This window comes from Rutidosis leptorrhynchoides, chromosome 2 (genome assembly GCF_046630445.1).
Source record: "Rutidosis leptorrhynchoides isolate AG116_Rl617_1_P2 chromosome 2, CSIRO_AGI_Rlap_v1, whole genome shotgun sequence".
NCBI classification, from domain to species: Eukaryota; Viridiplantae; Streptophyta; class Magnoliopsida; order Asterales; family Asteraceae; genus Rutidosis; species Rutidosis leptorrhynchoides.
The window spans coordinates 677,388,831-677,403,182 of record NC_092334.1 but is presented as its reverse complement, the minus strand read 5'-3'; the positions used below and the strand labels follow the sequence as shown (position 1 = coordinate 677,403,182).

The following is a 14,352-nucleotide window of genomic DNA, read 5'->3' as shown; positions in this document are numbered from 1 at the left end:
TCGGTAAAAGCCAATGAAATATATATGATATTGCGTCGAAATATATGTATGTTTAAAGCAATATCAGTCTCTATTGATGTCTCTATTGATAGATTTATTGAAAAAGATTGGTGTACTATTGAACTTTTCAACTACTTGATGAGTAATTAACTATTTATCAATATCAATAATACAGCTTCTACAGGATGGTCATATTATGATATAAAAATCCAATATCTGACTTTTGTAGCATCTGGTAAGTGATGTTCAATGAGGTAAACGTTGCCTGAGTGTATTTTATTTAATCATGAAAGCTACGTGTAGTTTGAAAAGCAAGTCTCAATTGACATTAAAATTTTGGATGTCTATTTAAGTTGACCAAGTATATAACGTAAAACACAAGGTGTATAAGATAAGTCTATAAAGGTTGCTAACATCAAGTTTCAACCATCTCACAGCCTGCAATTTCAGTTGTACTTTCAAACAATGGCCAACAAAAGTATCAACCTCATTCTTACGTTATATTTCTGTTATCTAAGCAACAATTTGTGTTACTCAAACACAGATACCTTACAACAAGGTCAACAACTCAAGGACTGGGACTGTTTGACTTCACCAAACAAGGTCTTTAGTCTCAAGTTCTTCGGTTTTGATACTACGATAAGTCCTTATTTGGGGATATTCTACAACGACTTAGACAACGATAAACTAAAATATCGTTACTTATACGACTACCATAATCTCGATAAGGCTGTTTGGGTTGCAAACAGAAACAATCCAATCCCAGATATATACGGAAAACTCATGATCGGTGAACAGGGACAGCTCAGCATTTTATCTGGTGGAGGCACTGTTCTTGATCTCTTTAGTCCTGGTTTGGTTTCACGCAACACAAATGCTAAACTTTTGGATTCTGGGAATTTGGTACTGCATGAACTGTGTCCAAATGGGTCGGTTAACCGGGTTTTATGGCAAAGCTTTGATTACCCAACAGACACACTTCTACCAGGGATGAAACTAGGGGTTAATCTAAAAACTGGGCATAAAACGTCTCTTACTTCGTGGGCAAGTAAACGACTACCGGCTCACGGGTCATTTACATTAACGTTTGACCCGAATGGCACAGGTCAACTGGTAATCCTAAGGCAAGGGAATGTATACTGGAAAAGTGGGCCGTGGATGAACGGTGATTTTAAACACACAAATCTAAAATCATCTGGTCCGCATGTGCGAAACTACTACGTTTCTAACGAGACAGAACAATCGTTCATGTATTTAACTAAAACATATGACTTATTTCCATCTTGGAAGATGCGTCAAGATGGTTTTCTTCAGGGTATAAATCTGGGTATAAATGTTTTATGCCGCTCGATTATTGACCCTGGTTGCTCTGAAGATGAATTTGAAAAGCTTGATTGCAGGAAAGATTACGATCATTTTGATGCTTCGAAGGAGGGCTACATTTACATGGATGAGTATTTATACGATGAAAGATATAACTTGACTTTATATGACTGCAAACGACTATGCTGGAGCAATTGTTCTTGCGTGGCTTATACTTATGCAAACGAAAACAGGGCAGGCTGCAAGACTTTTGGTAAAATGATATACGATCCAGCTAAAGCTCGACTTCGGGCATACACAGAATATTACGCCTTTAAGTATCTCGGAGGTCAGTAATTAAGTTTAATTACTACTTTAGAAAGGTACTTAATTTCCTCTAAACAGATTGAGTTTTATATTCCACATATATGTGCAGATAATGCAGAAAAAAAGATGAAGAAAAAGAAGAAAACAGATATGGCCGGGATGTGGGTGATCTTCATAATTGTATCATTAGCTCTACTCATGTTAAGCTATTTGGTGTACAATAAGCTTGAAATCAGAGGTACAAACCTCAACTTGCTACCACATACATACATATGTTAGGATATTAGGACCCAAACAACGCTAGTAATTCTACAAGATTACTAGCCGAGTAGTGATACTATCAAGATCACTCAACCCACTTAATGAACGAAAGATAATAAATGCGAAAATGTAAATCGACACAAGATATAACGTGGTTATATGCAATCGTTGTGATTGCTTTAGTCCACGGACCAACTAGAGATCGTTTATTTACTGAATATTTGAGAGTGGTATGTTACAATGACTATGAATGAGCTCTATATATAGAGCAAACAAGAAACCAACCAAACTACAACTTGATCTTCAAGTGTGCTAGTAATCATGAAAGATAAACCAACTAGCCATGCTTTACACCCACTAATGACATGATCACAGCCACAATTAGTGGTGTAAAGCAACCCACTAAGCACCTAAAGTGAAAGGAGAATCAATCAAGATCGGATCCCATGTGTGCAAGTTGTCCACTTGCTGCCAGACATCGTGCGCGCCGTGCACACTTAAACGTGCTCGCCGTGCACACTCCCAAACTTCGAGCAAGCCTTCTGATCAAAACTTCTCTAGTGCGCGCAGGGAGCGCGCCGCGCACCATCACCGCGCACAATCAATTTACTATGTTTTTGATCTATTTTTCTCTGTTTCACGCTTACCGAAATCTGCAAAATCCGTGCAAGTGTTTAAACAGTTTTTAGTGACACTTTTTCCAGTTTTGTTTAAATGTCTCCACACTCCAACAATCTCCCACTTGGAGACTTTGAACAAGCTCCATTCATATCAATGAATTTACCAAGAACATTAAACCACCTTCGATTACCGCCAAATATCATTTGGGACACGCACGCTCAACACATTTTTCGGATGAGTAGACTTTCGATAAAAGGTCTTCAATACTACTTGTTAAACTTGTAACACCATTCACATCTCTAGCTGGGGTCTTCTCTCATCAATTCATGAGAAGACCAATTGAGGTAATGCAAAACCTCAATTTTTCGGTCGTAACCACCTTAGTAAACATATCGGCAGGATTCTTTGTACCAAGGATTTTCTCCAAGAATAAAGTGCCATCATTTATATGTTGTCGAATAAAATGATACCTTATCTTGATGTGTTTCGTTCGACTATGAAACACCGGATTCTTCCCAAGAAGAACCGCACTTTGATTATCACAATACAAGACGCAATAGTCTTGTCTTTTACCCAACTCGCCTAAGAAGTTCTTCAACCACACTAGCTCTTTAGAAGCTTCCGCAATAGCCATGTATTCGGCTTCGTTGGTTGACAAAGCAACACTCTTTTGCAATCGAGATAACCAACTAATCGCCGTCTTCCCCATTGTGAAAACATAACCCGTAGTGCTTTTCCCCGAATCATCACATCCACCCAAATTAGCATCCGCATAACCTCTAAGTATGAGATTGTTTTTGGAGAAACACAATCCCATATTAGAAGTACCTTTCAAATAACGAAGCAACCATTTGACCGCTTCCCAATGCTCTTTTCCCGGATTAGACATATAACGACTTACAACTCTCACTGCTTGAGCAATATCGGGTCTTGTACAAACCATGGCATACATAATACTACCCACGGCTGATGCATATGGAACTTTTTCCATATCCTTCTTGTCTCTTTCCGTCTTTGGTGATTGACTTTTCGATAACTTTAAGGTGCTTCCCAAAGGCATAGAACGAGCCTTTGAATCTTCCATGTTGAACCTCTCTATTACTTTCTCAATATATTTGGATTGAGACAAGTATAGAGTACCCTTCACACGATCACGCACAATACTCATGCCAAGTATTTGCTTAGCACCGCCAAGATCTTTCATCTCGAATTCTCGGGAAAGTAATCCCTTCAACTTGTTAATTTCGGACATGTTTGAACCTGCAAGTAACATGTCATCAACATACAACAATAAGATTATGTAAGAAGACTTGAATTTCTTTAAGTAGCAACAGTGATCCGCTTCACATCTTAAGAAACCAATCTTCTTCATAAACTCGTCAAACTTCAAGTACCATTGCCGAGGTGCTTGCTTCAACCCATACAAACTTTTCTTTAGCTTACAAACCCACTTCTCTTTACCCTTTACCTCAAAGCCCTCGGGTTGCCTCATGTAGATCTCTTCAACAAGATCACCATGTAAGAATGCAGTTTTTACATCTAGTTGCTCAAGATGTAAGTCTTCGGATGCAACCATAGAAAGTACCAAACGGATAGTAGTCATTTTAACTACCGGTGAAAATATCTCTTTGTAGTCAACCCCTTTCTTTTGTTGAAAGCCTTTGACTACCAAACGAGCCTTGTACCTTTTCTTGCCATCCATCTCATTCTTGATTCTATATACCCATTTGCTTTGCAATGCTCTTTTATCATGAGGTAACTTCACTAGTGACCAAGTCTTGTTCTTCTAAAGTGATCCCATCTCTTCTTTCATTGCAAGTTCCCATTGTATGGATTCTTTTGTTTTTCTTGCCTCAAAGTAACTTTCGGGTTCACCATTCTCGGTATAGAGCAAGTAGTTTGCTGATGGAGAATACCTAGGATTAGGTTTGGGCACTCTAGGAGCGTCTTAGTGTAGGATTAACCGAAATGGTTGGACCGGTTTCATTTGTAACCTCCTCATCACTAGAACTCGCACTATGTTCGGAATCATCACCGCTTTTCGAATCATCCCCATCATTAGCATTTCCCGACACCTCACCGTCATTCGGCAATTCATTGTTTCCCAAACTCCCACTAGAACCTGCAAGATCATCAATACAAACATCGTCAAAAGTAACTTGACTCGGTTTAGGACTCCCCGTTTCCGGTTTGCCATAGACCGAATCTTCATAAAAAGTAACATCTCGCGAACGAATTACTTTTCTAGCTTCGTTGTCCCAACAACGATAGCCCATTTCATCCGACCCGTAGCCTATGAAAATACACTTCTTTGACTTAGCTTCAAGCTTGTCTTTATCCGCATCTTTGGTCTTCACATATGCATTACACCCAAAGATCCTAAGGTGACCATAACTCACCTTCTTGCCTTGCCATTCTTCCTCGGGAATTCGGAAACCCAACGGTGTTGAGGGTCCCCTATTTATCAAATAAGCCGCCGTGTTAACCGCATCCGCCCAAAACATTTTAGGCAAACCGGCATGTAGTCTCATACTCTTAGCCCTTTCATTTAACGTACGATTCATACGTTCGGCGACCCCATTGTGTTGCGGTGTCTCCGGTACCGTTTTCAACATTCTAATACCGAGCTTTGCACAATGGTCTTTAAACTCAAGACTACCATATTCTCCTCCATTATCCTACTTTAAGCACTTAACCTTCAAGTTAGTCTCATTTTCTACCATAGCTTTCCACTTCACAAAAGTATTAAATACATCGAATTTAGCTTTAAGAAAATAAACCCATACCTTTCGAGTGGAGTCGTCAATGAAGGTAACATAATAACGAGAACCTCCATGTAATTCTACATTAGTTGGACCAAACACATCCGTATGAACGAGCTCCAATTTCTCCAACTTAGGTGCATTCCCTGATTTCCCAAAAGTCACCTTCTTTTGCTTCCCATAAACACATGGTTCGCAAAACCCAAGTTCTACCTTCTTCAAATCCGGAATTCTCCCACTCGAAACAAGCATCTTCATACCCTTCTCACTCATATGCCCGAGTCTTCGGTGCCATAGAGTTGATTTGGACTCAACATTAACCGTAGCAACCACCGTGTCTTCATCAAACACTTCAACCATATAAAGTGTTCCCCTTTTATGTCCACGAGCCACAATACTACTACCCTTAACCACCTTCCATTGGCGGTTTTCAAAAGTAACCGCGTTACCTTCATCATCTAATTGACCAACCGAAATAAGTTTCCTTTTCAATTTAGGAATGTACCTTACGTTCTTCAAAGTCCAATTAGAACCAAGAGTAGTCTTCAAAACAACATCTCCAATGCCCTCTATGTTGAGTTGCTTGTTGTCCGCCAATCTCACCTTGCCTTGATATGAACGAAAATTCTTCATCATGCTTTTGATATGAGTAGCATGAAACGAAGCTCCCGAATCCAAGATCCAAGACTCCATAGAATTTTCAACACTACACAAAAGTGCATCATCACTTTCCCCTTCGGCCAAGTTTACACCTTTCGTGGAACCATTTTTGCAATTCCTTTGAAAGTGCCCTTTTTGATTGCAACCCCAACAAGTAACTTCACTTCTATCTTTCGATGGATGCCTCTTCTTAGACTTCTTCCTACCCTTCTTCTCACCGCGTTCAAATTTTCTACCACGGTTGTCGGTACTTAACAAAGAACCGGATGTCGATTCTCCCGAGTTTCTTCTACGAGTATCTTCACCAAGAATCAAATCCCTTATAGCTTCAAACGCTAGCTTAGTAGTTCCCGTAGAGCTACTAACCGCGGTAACCGTACCCGACCAACTTTCCGGTAATGATGAAAGCAAGATAAGTGCTTTTAGTTCATCATCAAACTTAATCTCTACCGATTCAAGTCTTGAAACGATATTATTAAATTCATTGATATGATCCGTTGCACTCGTACCTTCCTTCATCTTAGTATTAAACAATTGACGCATGAGAAATACCTTATTTGCAGCTGTAGGTTTCTCATACATGTTAGAGAGTGCTTTCAAGCAAGCAAACGTCGTCTTCTCATTCACAACGTTGTATGCAACGTTCTTAGCAAGTGAAAGACGAATAGCACCCAAAGCTTGACGATCCAAAAGCGTCCAATCGGCATCGTCCATGCTTTCGGGCTTGGTCTCTAACAAGGGTTGGTGTAGCTTCTTTTGATACAAGTAATCTTCAATTTGCATCTTCCAAAAGCCAAAGTCTCTTCCATCGAATCGGTCGATTCTAAACTTCCCATCTTCCGCCATCGTTCCCTTAACGAAACCTTGTGCTCTAGATACCAGTTGTTAGGATATTAGGACCCAAACAACGCTAGTAATTCTACAAGATTACTAGCCGAGTAGTGATACTATCAAGATCACTCAACCCACTTAATGAACGAAAGATAATAAATGCGAAAATGTAAATCGACACAAGATATAACGTGGTTATATGCAATCGTTGTGATTGCTTTAGTCCACGGACCAACTAGAGATCGTTTATTTACTGAATATTTGAGAGTGGTATGTTACAATGACTATGAATGAGCTCTATATATAGAGCAAACAAGAAACCAACCAAACTACAACTTGATCTTCAAGTGTGCTAGTAATCATGAAAGATAAACCAACTAGCCATGCTTTACACCCACTAATGACATGATCACAGCCACAATTAGTGGTGTAAAGCAACCCACTAAGCACCTAAAGTGAAAGGAGAATCAATCAAGATCGGATCCCATGTGTGCAAGTTGCCCACTTGCTGCCAGACATCGTGCGCGCCGTGCACACTTAAACGTGCGCGCCGTGCACACTCCCAAACTTCGAGCAAGCCTTCTGATCAAAACTTCTCTAGTGCGCGCAGGGAGCGCGCCGCGCACCATCACCGCGCACAATCAATTTGCTATGTTTTTGATCTATTTTTCTCTGTTTCACGCTTACCGAAATCTGCAAAATCCGTGCAAGTGTTTAAACAGTTTTTAGTGACACTTTTTCCAGTTTTGTTTAAATGTCTCCACACTCCAACAACATATACGTTTACAATAATTATCAAATTTTATTATGTTTTATCTAATTACAATTTAGAGAAAGGCAAGAGAATCCAACGGCTGTTGTTGCATCAACGACGAAACTTTTACAAATATGTACAAACATATAAGAAGATGAAAAGTGAGACATATCATTTCACCTTTCAAAGCATCTCATCTGCCACAAACAATTTCTCAACCACAAATAAGCTAGGAGAGGGTGGTTTCGGAGCAGTTTATAAGGTAAACTTCCAAACATGTACACTGTTTATTTAATATTTAACAAGATTTAAAATAAAAGCTCACAGTATATTTGGATTTCACAGGGAACATTAGATGATGGTCAAGAAGTTGCAGTGAAACGACTTTCAGGAAACTCAACACAAGGAGACAGAGAATTTAAGAATGAAACCGAACTCATCGCCAAACTTCAACACATTAATCTAGTAAAGATTTTAGGGTGTTGCATTGATAAGCAAGAGAAAATACTTGTGTATGAGTACATGCCTAATCATAGCTTGGATTTCTTTATATTTGGTAAGATCCAACACTCGACTCGATACATTATTCTTTATATGAACTTAGTTCTTAACTTCTTATATCCGTTTCTACTATATATTCGATAGATTCAAAGAAGAAAGGATTATTGAATTGGAATAATCGCTTTGTAATAATTGACGGCATTGCTCAAGGACTTCTATATCTTCATAAGTTTTCAAGGCTGAGAGTAATCCATAGAGATTTAAAAGCCAGTAACATCTTGTTAGATGACTACATGAAGCCTAAAATATCAGATTTTGGCATGGCTAAATTATTTGGGATCAATGAATCTAAAGCAAATACAAGTCGAGTTGTTGGAACACGGTGACTTCAATCGTCTTAATAATGAGTTCTTAACCCGAAATTTTACATACTAACCAATATAATTCTCGATTTTATTCGCAGTGGGTATATGCCACCTGAGTATATGATGGAGGGATCGGTTTCAACAAAGACAGACGTCTTCAGTTTTGGTGTATTGTTGCTTGAAATCGTAAGCGGAAAGATGAATCAGGGAAGCTATGATACGGAACACCCACTCAACCTTTTAGGACTTGTAATGAGTTCTTAACCCGAAATTTTACATACTAACCAATATAACGTTATGTTGCTTTAATTGGTAAACTGATTTAGGCATGGGAGCTGTGGAAGGAAGACAGGGTTTTGGAGTTGATGGACCCAGTTCTTGAAGATTCATGCAGTCCTAAACAAGTAGTGGCATGCATTCAAGTGGGTCTGTTATGTGTTCAAGAACATGTTACTGACAGACCTACAATGTCACAAGTGATATCTATGCTTACACATGAACATATGCATCTACCTGAGCCGAAACAGCCTGCGTTTTTCATCGAGAGGGGACAGTCGCAAGGATCTAAAGATGGGAATTTGGGAAATGGATCTGTAAATGGGCAATCAATTTCGATTGTGGTGGCAAGATAGATGGTAGTAAAGAAAACTATGCGAAATGTTGTTACTAGGTGAACAATTAAATGGGCGCTCCATTTCGATTAATTATCACTATTATGATGGCAATATGCTTGAAGCAGAGATGAATAATTAGAAAATGAATGTGAATGTAGTCCTAATAGGATGCTCAAATTGTCAGCTTTAGCTAACCACACGGCATTTACACTAATTATTTCCTATATGAATACAAATTTTTAAGAAAATGATTTGTCAGGTTCTCTGCATTATAAATACATATGGCCGACTCTCGACCTGTTCGAACCATTTGACACATTTTAGCTAGTTTTCTGCTTTTGAGGTTAACTCTTCAATCTAATAGGATAAGATCATAACCAATCAGCCGATTCATGAGTAAACGAGTCATGAATATCATCACTTGTATAACAAGATAAGTTTACAAAGTCGAGAACTGATACACATGAAGGATTCTCGGTTTCAAATTTTTTTATCACATCATAAGATGATATATAAACAAGAAATTATGTCTTTATCTTTGTAGGTCAAATGAGTGATACATCGTTATCAACAACAACAACAACAACAACAACAACAACAAAACCCAATACCACATCGTTATCCTGAAGTTAAAAAAAAAAGATGGGGGCCATGCGGGGCACATGTCACCCACATGGTATATTCTGAGAAATGCACAAGATCTTGAAAATCACATTTATTCATATGAAGCAGATTACTAAGGTGAAAATGCAGTTTAGTAATACCTGGACAGTCTGCTCATTGGTTTTAGACTGGGTATCAAATGGTTCAAGTGTAGGTCCATCCGTCCACTTTTTCTTGTAAACGTTCAAGAGCATCTTCTCCGCAAGTTTATTCTTCCTGTAATTGATAGCTACCGAGTAATAATGCCTGTTCAAACTATGCCTGAAAAGTAGCCACATCCATAAGGTGACAAATATAAACGAATCAGACAACAAAGTAATGATATGTTGGAAGTACCAACCATTCACCATTTAAGGTCTGGCAACAAAAAAAAAAAAAAAAAAAAAAAAAAAAAGGTCTGGCAACAAATACAAGAACAAATCAAGGCTGAGTAACATTTGAATATTGAGTATATTCAGACTAAACAACTATAAATATAGGCTGGATTAAAAAGGAAGTTTCTGCACAACTAGAGACAATTATAGATGAACACCTTATATTGAGAAAACCAAAGTAACTAAAACAGTAGCATGAATATCAAAAACAATAATCCTAAAGTAGACATTTACAGCCTTGAAACATATGATACATACGATTATTTTATGGATTCACACATAAAAGATCATGACAAATGAAGTTATACCGTTAGAAAAGTGATATGGTTTTTCCCTATTCGGGTTAGCAGGCATGGCGAGTATTCCAACCACATACTCTAATATATGCGGCCCAGCCAGATTACTATATGGCACAATAAGATTTGAACCTAAGACTTGCAAAAGATATTAGGGCCCAGCCACTGGGCTATCGTGTGACGGTTTATTAAAAAAGTGATAAGGTATTTTCTTTTTTGGGGTTACGAAGGTATACTCTTAACACCAAGAAAGCTATAAACAATTGAGAATATGATAGAGAACAGATCACTACATTCTTTATCTAGCCCTATTTACGTTTATTACCAGCCCACGAATGGATCACCCAAGCCCAACATTTGCAAAGGCTATTATATGAGGAATATGAGGAATGAGAAGAAGATCAAGATGAAGGGTCAGGATCATTTGAGTTGTTATTCTGTTTGAGTCTAGCATTATAAATAGATGAGTCATGGTGAGAGAAAGGGAGGCATGAATTAAGTATGTGTGTGGCTCTTTGAGCTTAGGCAGGAAGTAAGCTATGGAGCTTCTTCTTGATTAGGCAGAGTGTTTTCCAATACTTGGATTCCTCTGATTTTATTCCTATTGTATTTCTGTATTTCATCATCATTAGTAAACAAATCTTCCATTTACATCTTCTTTACATTATCTGTTCTATTGCATCAGTTCTGCATCCTTATTACTATTACATTCACAAATTACTATTGTTCTTCTTGTTTGTTGCTGCTGCTATATCAGCTATCTATCAGAATATCTTAAATATTATCATATAAAACAACAACAATATGGGAGGTGAGATCAGGGGCGAAATTAGCCCTAGGCAGGGGAGGGCAGTTGCCCCAGTAACTAAATGTTAATAACCTATTATTAGTGGAAAAATATCTAATGACATTGAAAACCCACCAGCTCATCGGTCAAGTTCATTAGTCAAGTGACAAGTGTTGAACAATCTAATTCCTTCTTAAGTAATAAGTATCGATTATAAAACCCCTCGCCCTAGGTAAATGTTATAAAAATTAGCCGATTTAGGATTCAATTAAAAGTCCTATTAGAATTTCTATCATTTCACATATCTTTCTTTGTTAACGTTGTACCTGATCAATCCTATATTAAAGAATTACTTAATTAAGGATCGAGTGCAATGATATTAAGATGGAGAATGGGATGTTTGATGATTATTTTGAGCCCTGATGATCGTCTTTCACTTTATCAATCAGGTGATCAACCACCCCGACCCGGTCAAGATTGTTAATTAGCATGATTCACCTTAACTCAATATAAAAGTTCCTTGGGCAAAGTCACAAGTGAAAATTACAAAGGTCTGGGCAAATGACAGAGAATCAACAACCTATAAATGAGAGGCCATGCTCTCTATTTATAGTTTCCAGAATATTCGCGGTATGCGGATTGTCTATTCATCCGCGCTGACTTAGCGAAAATAACCCGCAGTCTTTTGTTAATGCGCCGTAATCCGCAGACTTAACTTTCAGCGGATATGTCAAGCCTTTCGAATATACTTCGCGTAACTTCTGTTTTTAGCCCTTAGTAATTAAAACATACATATACAATGCTATGTATATGATCAGTACCCTTATAGTTATAAATAATATAGGATATAAATTTATACCATATTACATTTTGAATCTTTAATATTTGGTTGATCGAAGTTTAAACTCAAGATAATCGCATTATGATTTTCCTAGAAAGCATTATGATTCCACTACCCTAGCATAACGCGGAGCACAAAGATTGCTTTCAGAAGAAATGATATGATATATAACCAAAAACACAAAAACTGAGAAAATATTTTCAATAAAAGGCACCTACAGTGTATCATTTAGAAAAGGAGATTCAGCAGTTAAAACTCATAAGTCAATCAAACAAAAGTGTGGTCAACACACAGGTTACCCTGCTACGGTATCAACGAGCGCCAATTTTGCAATAAGACACCAGAAAGAACTTCACTAATACCATCATCCTAATATGATCATTTTCAACTCAAGATGTCCTTACAGACATTGCAATTTATACTCATCTAATCTTTCCCTCTCAATGCCATAATCAGCATTGGACCTAACAGATCTCATCTTTATGTTTCATCACCCTATGACATCATCAATTCATCATTCATCATCTAAAACATAAATCTCTCTTCAACTACAAAAACCGTAAAAAAGTTAAATTAACAACTGCTTGCAACAAAAGTATCCATATTGATTTATCCAAGTAAACCTTTTAGCTTAAAACGAAACTCATAAACAATAAACATGAATAATGGTGTATCAAACCAACATCACATACGTACCAAGCAAACACACACACACACACACACACACACACACACACACACAAAAATTTAATTAATTAATTAAATACAACACCAACCTTCCAGTTTTAAGCATATCAAGCATATTAGTTTGAAAAACATGATCAAACAGCTTCAACACTAACACCAGTACCACTCGGCGGCATCGCAAATACATCGACAACCCGAACAGCATCAATCCCATCACTTCCATAGGCACTCTAGCTCTCCCTACACAATACACACATTTATACCATCACTTCAACACATACTCTATAACTCCATACATAATTAAAGCCTGAATCTTTCCAAATTGAACAAAAAAATAAACCCTAGACATTAGACTTACCCATGTTTGAGCATTTTTAACAAGGAGATTGAAGAGATATAGACTTGTTCTGAAAGTCGGAAATCTACCGAAGGGTGACGTAATGAGCCGCCGGCACCACCGAACATTCCTGACAATTTCTTCACCGGTGTCTTTTTCCGATTGGAATTTTGATTTCATTTGTAACAACATACAGTAGGTCTTTTCCGATAGGAGTTGCAACAATTGTTTTCATTTACACCCTTAACCTCTCTATTGTATTCCGGTTTGGGCCCCCTTTAGTTTAACACAACCGGGTAATCAAATAAACTTGTGTGAATAGAGTGACCACCTTAATTATGAGATTTTCCTAATCTACGCTTGTGACAAATTAAAAGTATGCTTAGGGTAATTATCTCCATTTAAAGAATACCGCAAAATTACGCACATAGTACATGTGGTTTGCACACTTTTGCAACGGTACACCTAAACTTATTTTTTTCTTGGTTGGTACCTATGGTTTGCAATTGTAACTGGTGTTGTACCTGACTCAAATAGCCGTCAATTTTGTTAGATCTAACCCTCACATGTGCAACTCATGTGAGGGTAATATGGTTAGTTCAGTTAAATGTTTGCTTAATAAAAGGAAGTTACATAATAGAAGTTCGATACAGATATTAAATCGACGAGTCACTCATTCGACAAAAACCCTAATCCCTAAACATAAATAAACCCTAATCGTTTCAAATTCAAAAATCAAATCAAAAATGGCCGATTGCAGGTGTGGAAGAGCTGATGTTCTTCGATGTACGTGGCCCGATATAAATCCTGGTAGACGGTTCTACGGTTGCCCAATTAAGGTATAAATCACCATTGCATAGCTTCAAATGTTTTATTCAATTATGCAACACCCCGTCAAAATCCATTAACGGCGATGTTAACTCTGGTCCCAGTGCTTGGCTTGACTTCTATGTAACAGCAAAGTTATACAGCGGAAGCAAAAAGTACCTGAGAATAAACATGTTTAAAAAGTCAACACTAGGTTGAGTGAGTTCATAGGTTTGTCATAATTAATGATTTTGATAATAGTAATAGATCACAAGATTTCAGTTTCCATAAATATCCTTACACCGCAGTGTAATAAAAAGATTTTACAACCATGGGCACCTGGTAACAGCCTTAACGATAATAATATAATAATGAATACCCCTGATGTCTATAGAGCACCGAATCAAGTGCGAAAAATACCCTCGAAGTACTAAACATCCGTTGACTGCTAGCGCGACTAGCCCGGATGGGGATGTCAAACCCGATAGATCTATCAATAGGATTCGCGCCTACGGTACAGAGACCAATAGATTATGTTACCAAGCTAGGGGAATATTTGTGA

General features: G+C 37.8%; 2 protein-coding genes across 2 annotated transcripts; one reads left to right on the top strand and one right to left on the bottom strand.

Annotated features, from left to right (window-relative positions):
• The first annotated feature begins 465 nt into the window (after positions 1 to 465).
• On the top strand, positions 466 to 9,152 carry LOC139893958 (G-type lectin S-receptor-like serine/threonine-protein kinase CES101). The gene is made up of 7 exons (XM_071877164.1): positions 466 to 1,651; positions 1,739 to 1,867; positions 7,596 to 7,780; positions 7,864 to 8,074; positions 8,164 to 8,401; positions 8,483 to 8,633; positions 8,711 to 9,152. Exons 1-7 carry the CDS (start codon positions 466 to 468, stop codon positions 9,014 to 9,016), a joined length of 2,406 nt encoding a protein of 801 aa, XP_071733265.1. The 3' UTR covers positions 9,017 to 9,152.
• A 464-nt stretch (positions 9,153 to 9,616) lies between these two features.
• On the bottom strand, positions 9,617 to 13,243 carry LOC139893959 (uncharacterized). Its single transcript, XM_071877165.1, has 3 exons — positions 13,005 to 13,243; positions 12,736 to 12,886; positions 9,617 to 9,922 (listed from the first exon to the last, which is right to left on the bottom strand). The coding sequence occupies exons 1-3, from the start codon at positions 13,006 to 13,008 to the stop codon at positions 9,718 to 9,720; spliced, it is 360 nt and encodes a 119-aa protein (XP_071733266.1). The 5' UTR covers positions 13,009 to 13,243; the 3' UTR covers positions 9,617 to 9,717.
• Positions 13,244 to 14,352: the final 1,109 nt, after the last annotated feature.

Bases quoted from the DNA above. Each gene is read 5' to 3' on its own strand.
- LOC139893958 (XM_071877164.1), top strand. From the start codon at position 466: ATGGCCAACAAAAGTATCAACCTCATTCTTACGTTATATTTCTGTTAT. The intron at 1,652-1,738 runs GTCAGTAATTAA...ATATATGTGCAG, and splicing joins CGCCTTTAAGTATCTCGGAG to ATAATGCAGAAAAAAAGATG. The intron at 1,868-7,595 runs GTACAAACCTCA...ATTACAATTTAG, and splicing joins CAATAAGCTTGAAATCAGAG to AGAAAGGCAAGAGAATCCAA.
- LOC139893959 (XM_071877165.1), bottom strand. The intron at 9,923-12,735 runs GTTGGTGTTGTA...GCTACTTTTCAG, and splicing joins GATATGCTTAAAACTGGAAG to GCATAGTTTGAACAGGCATT.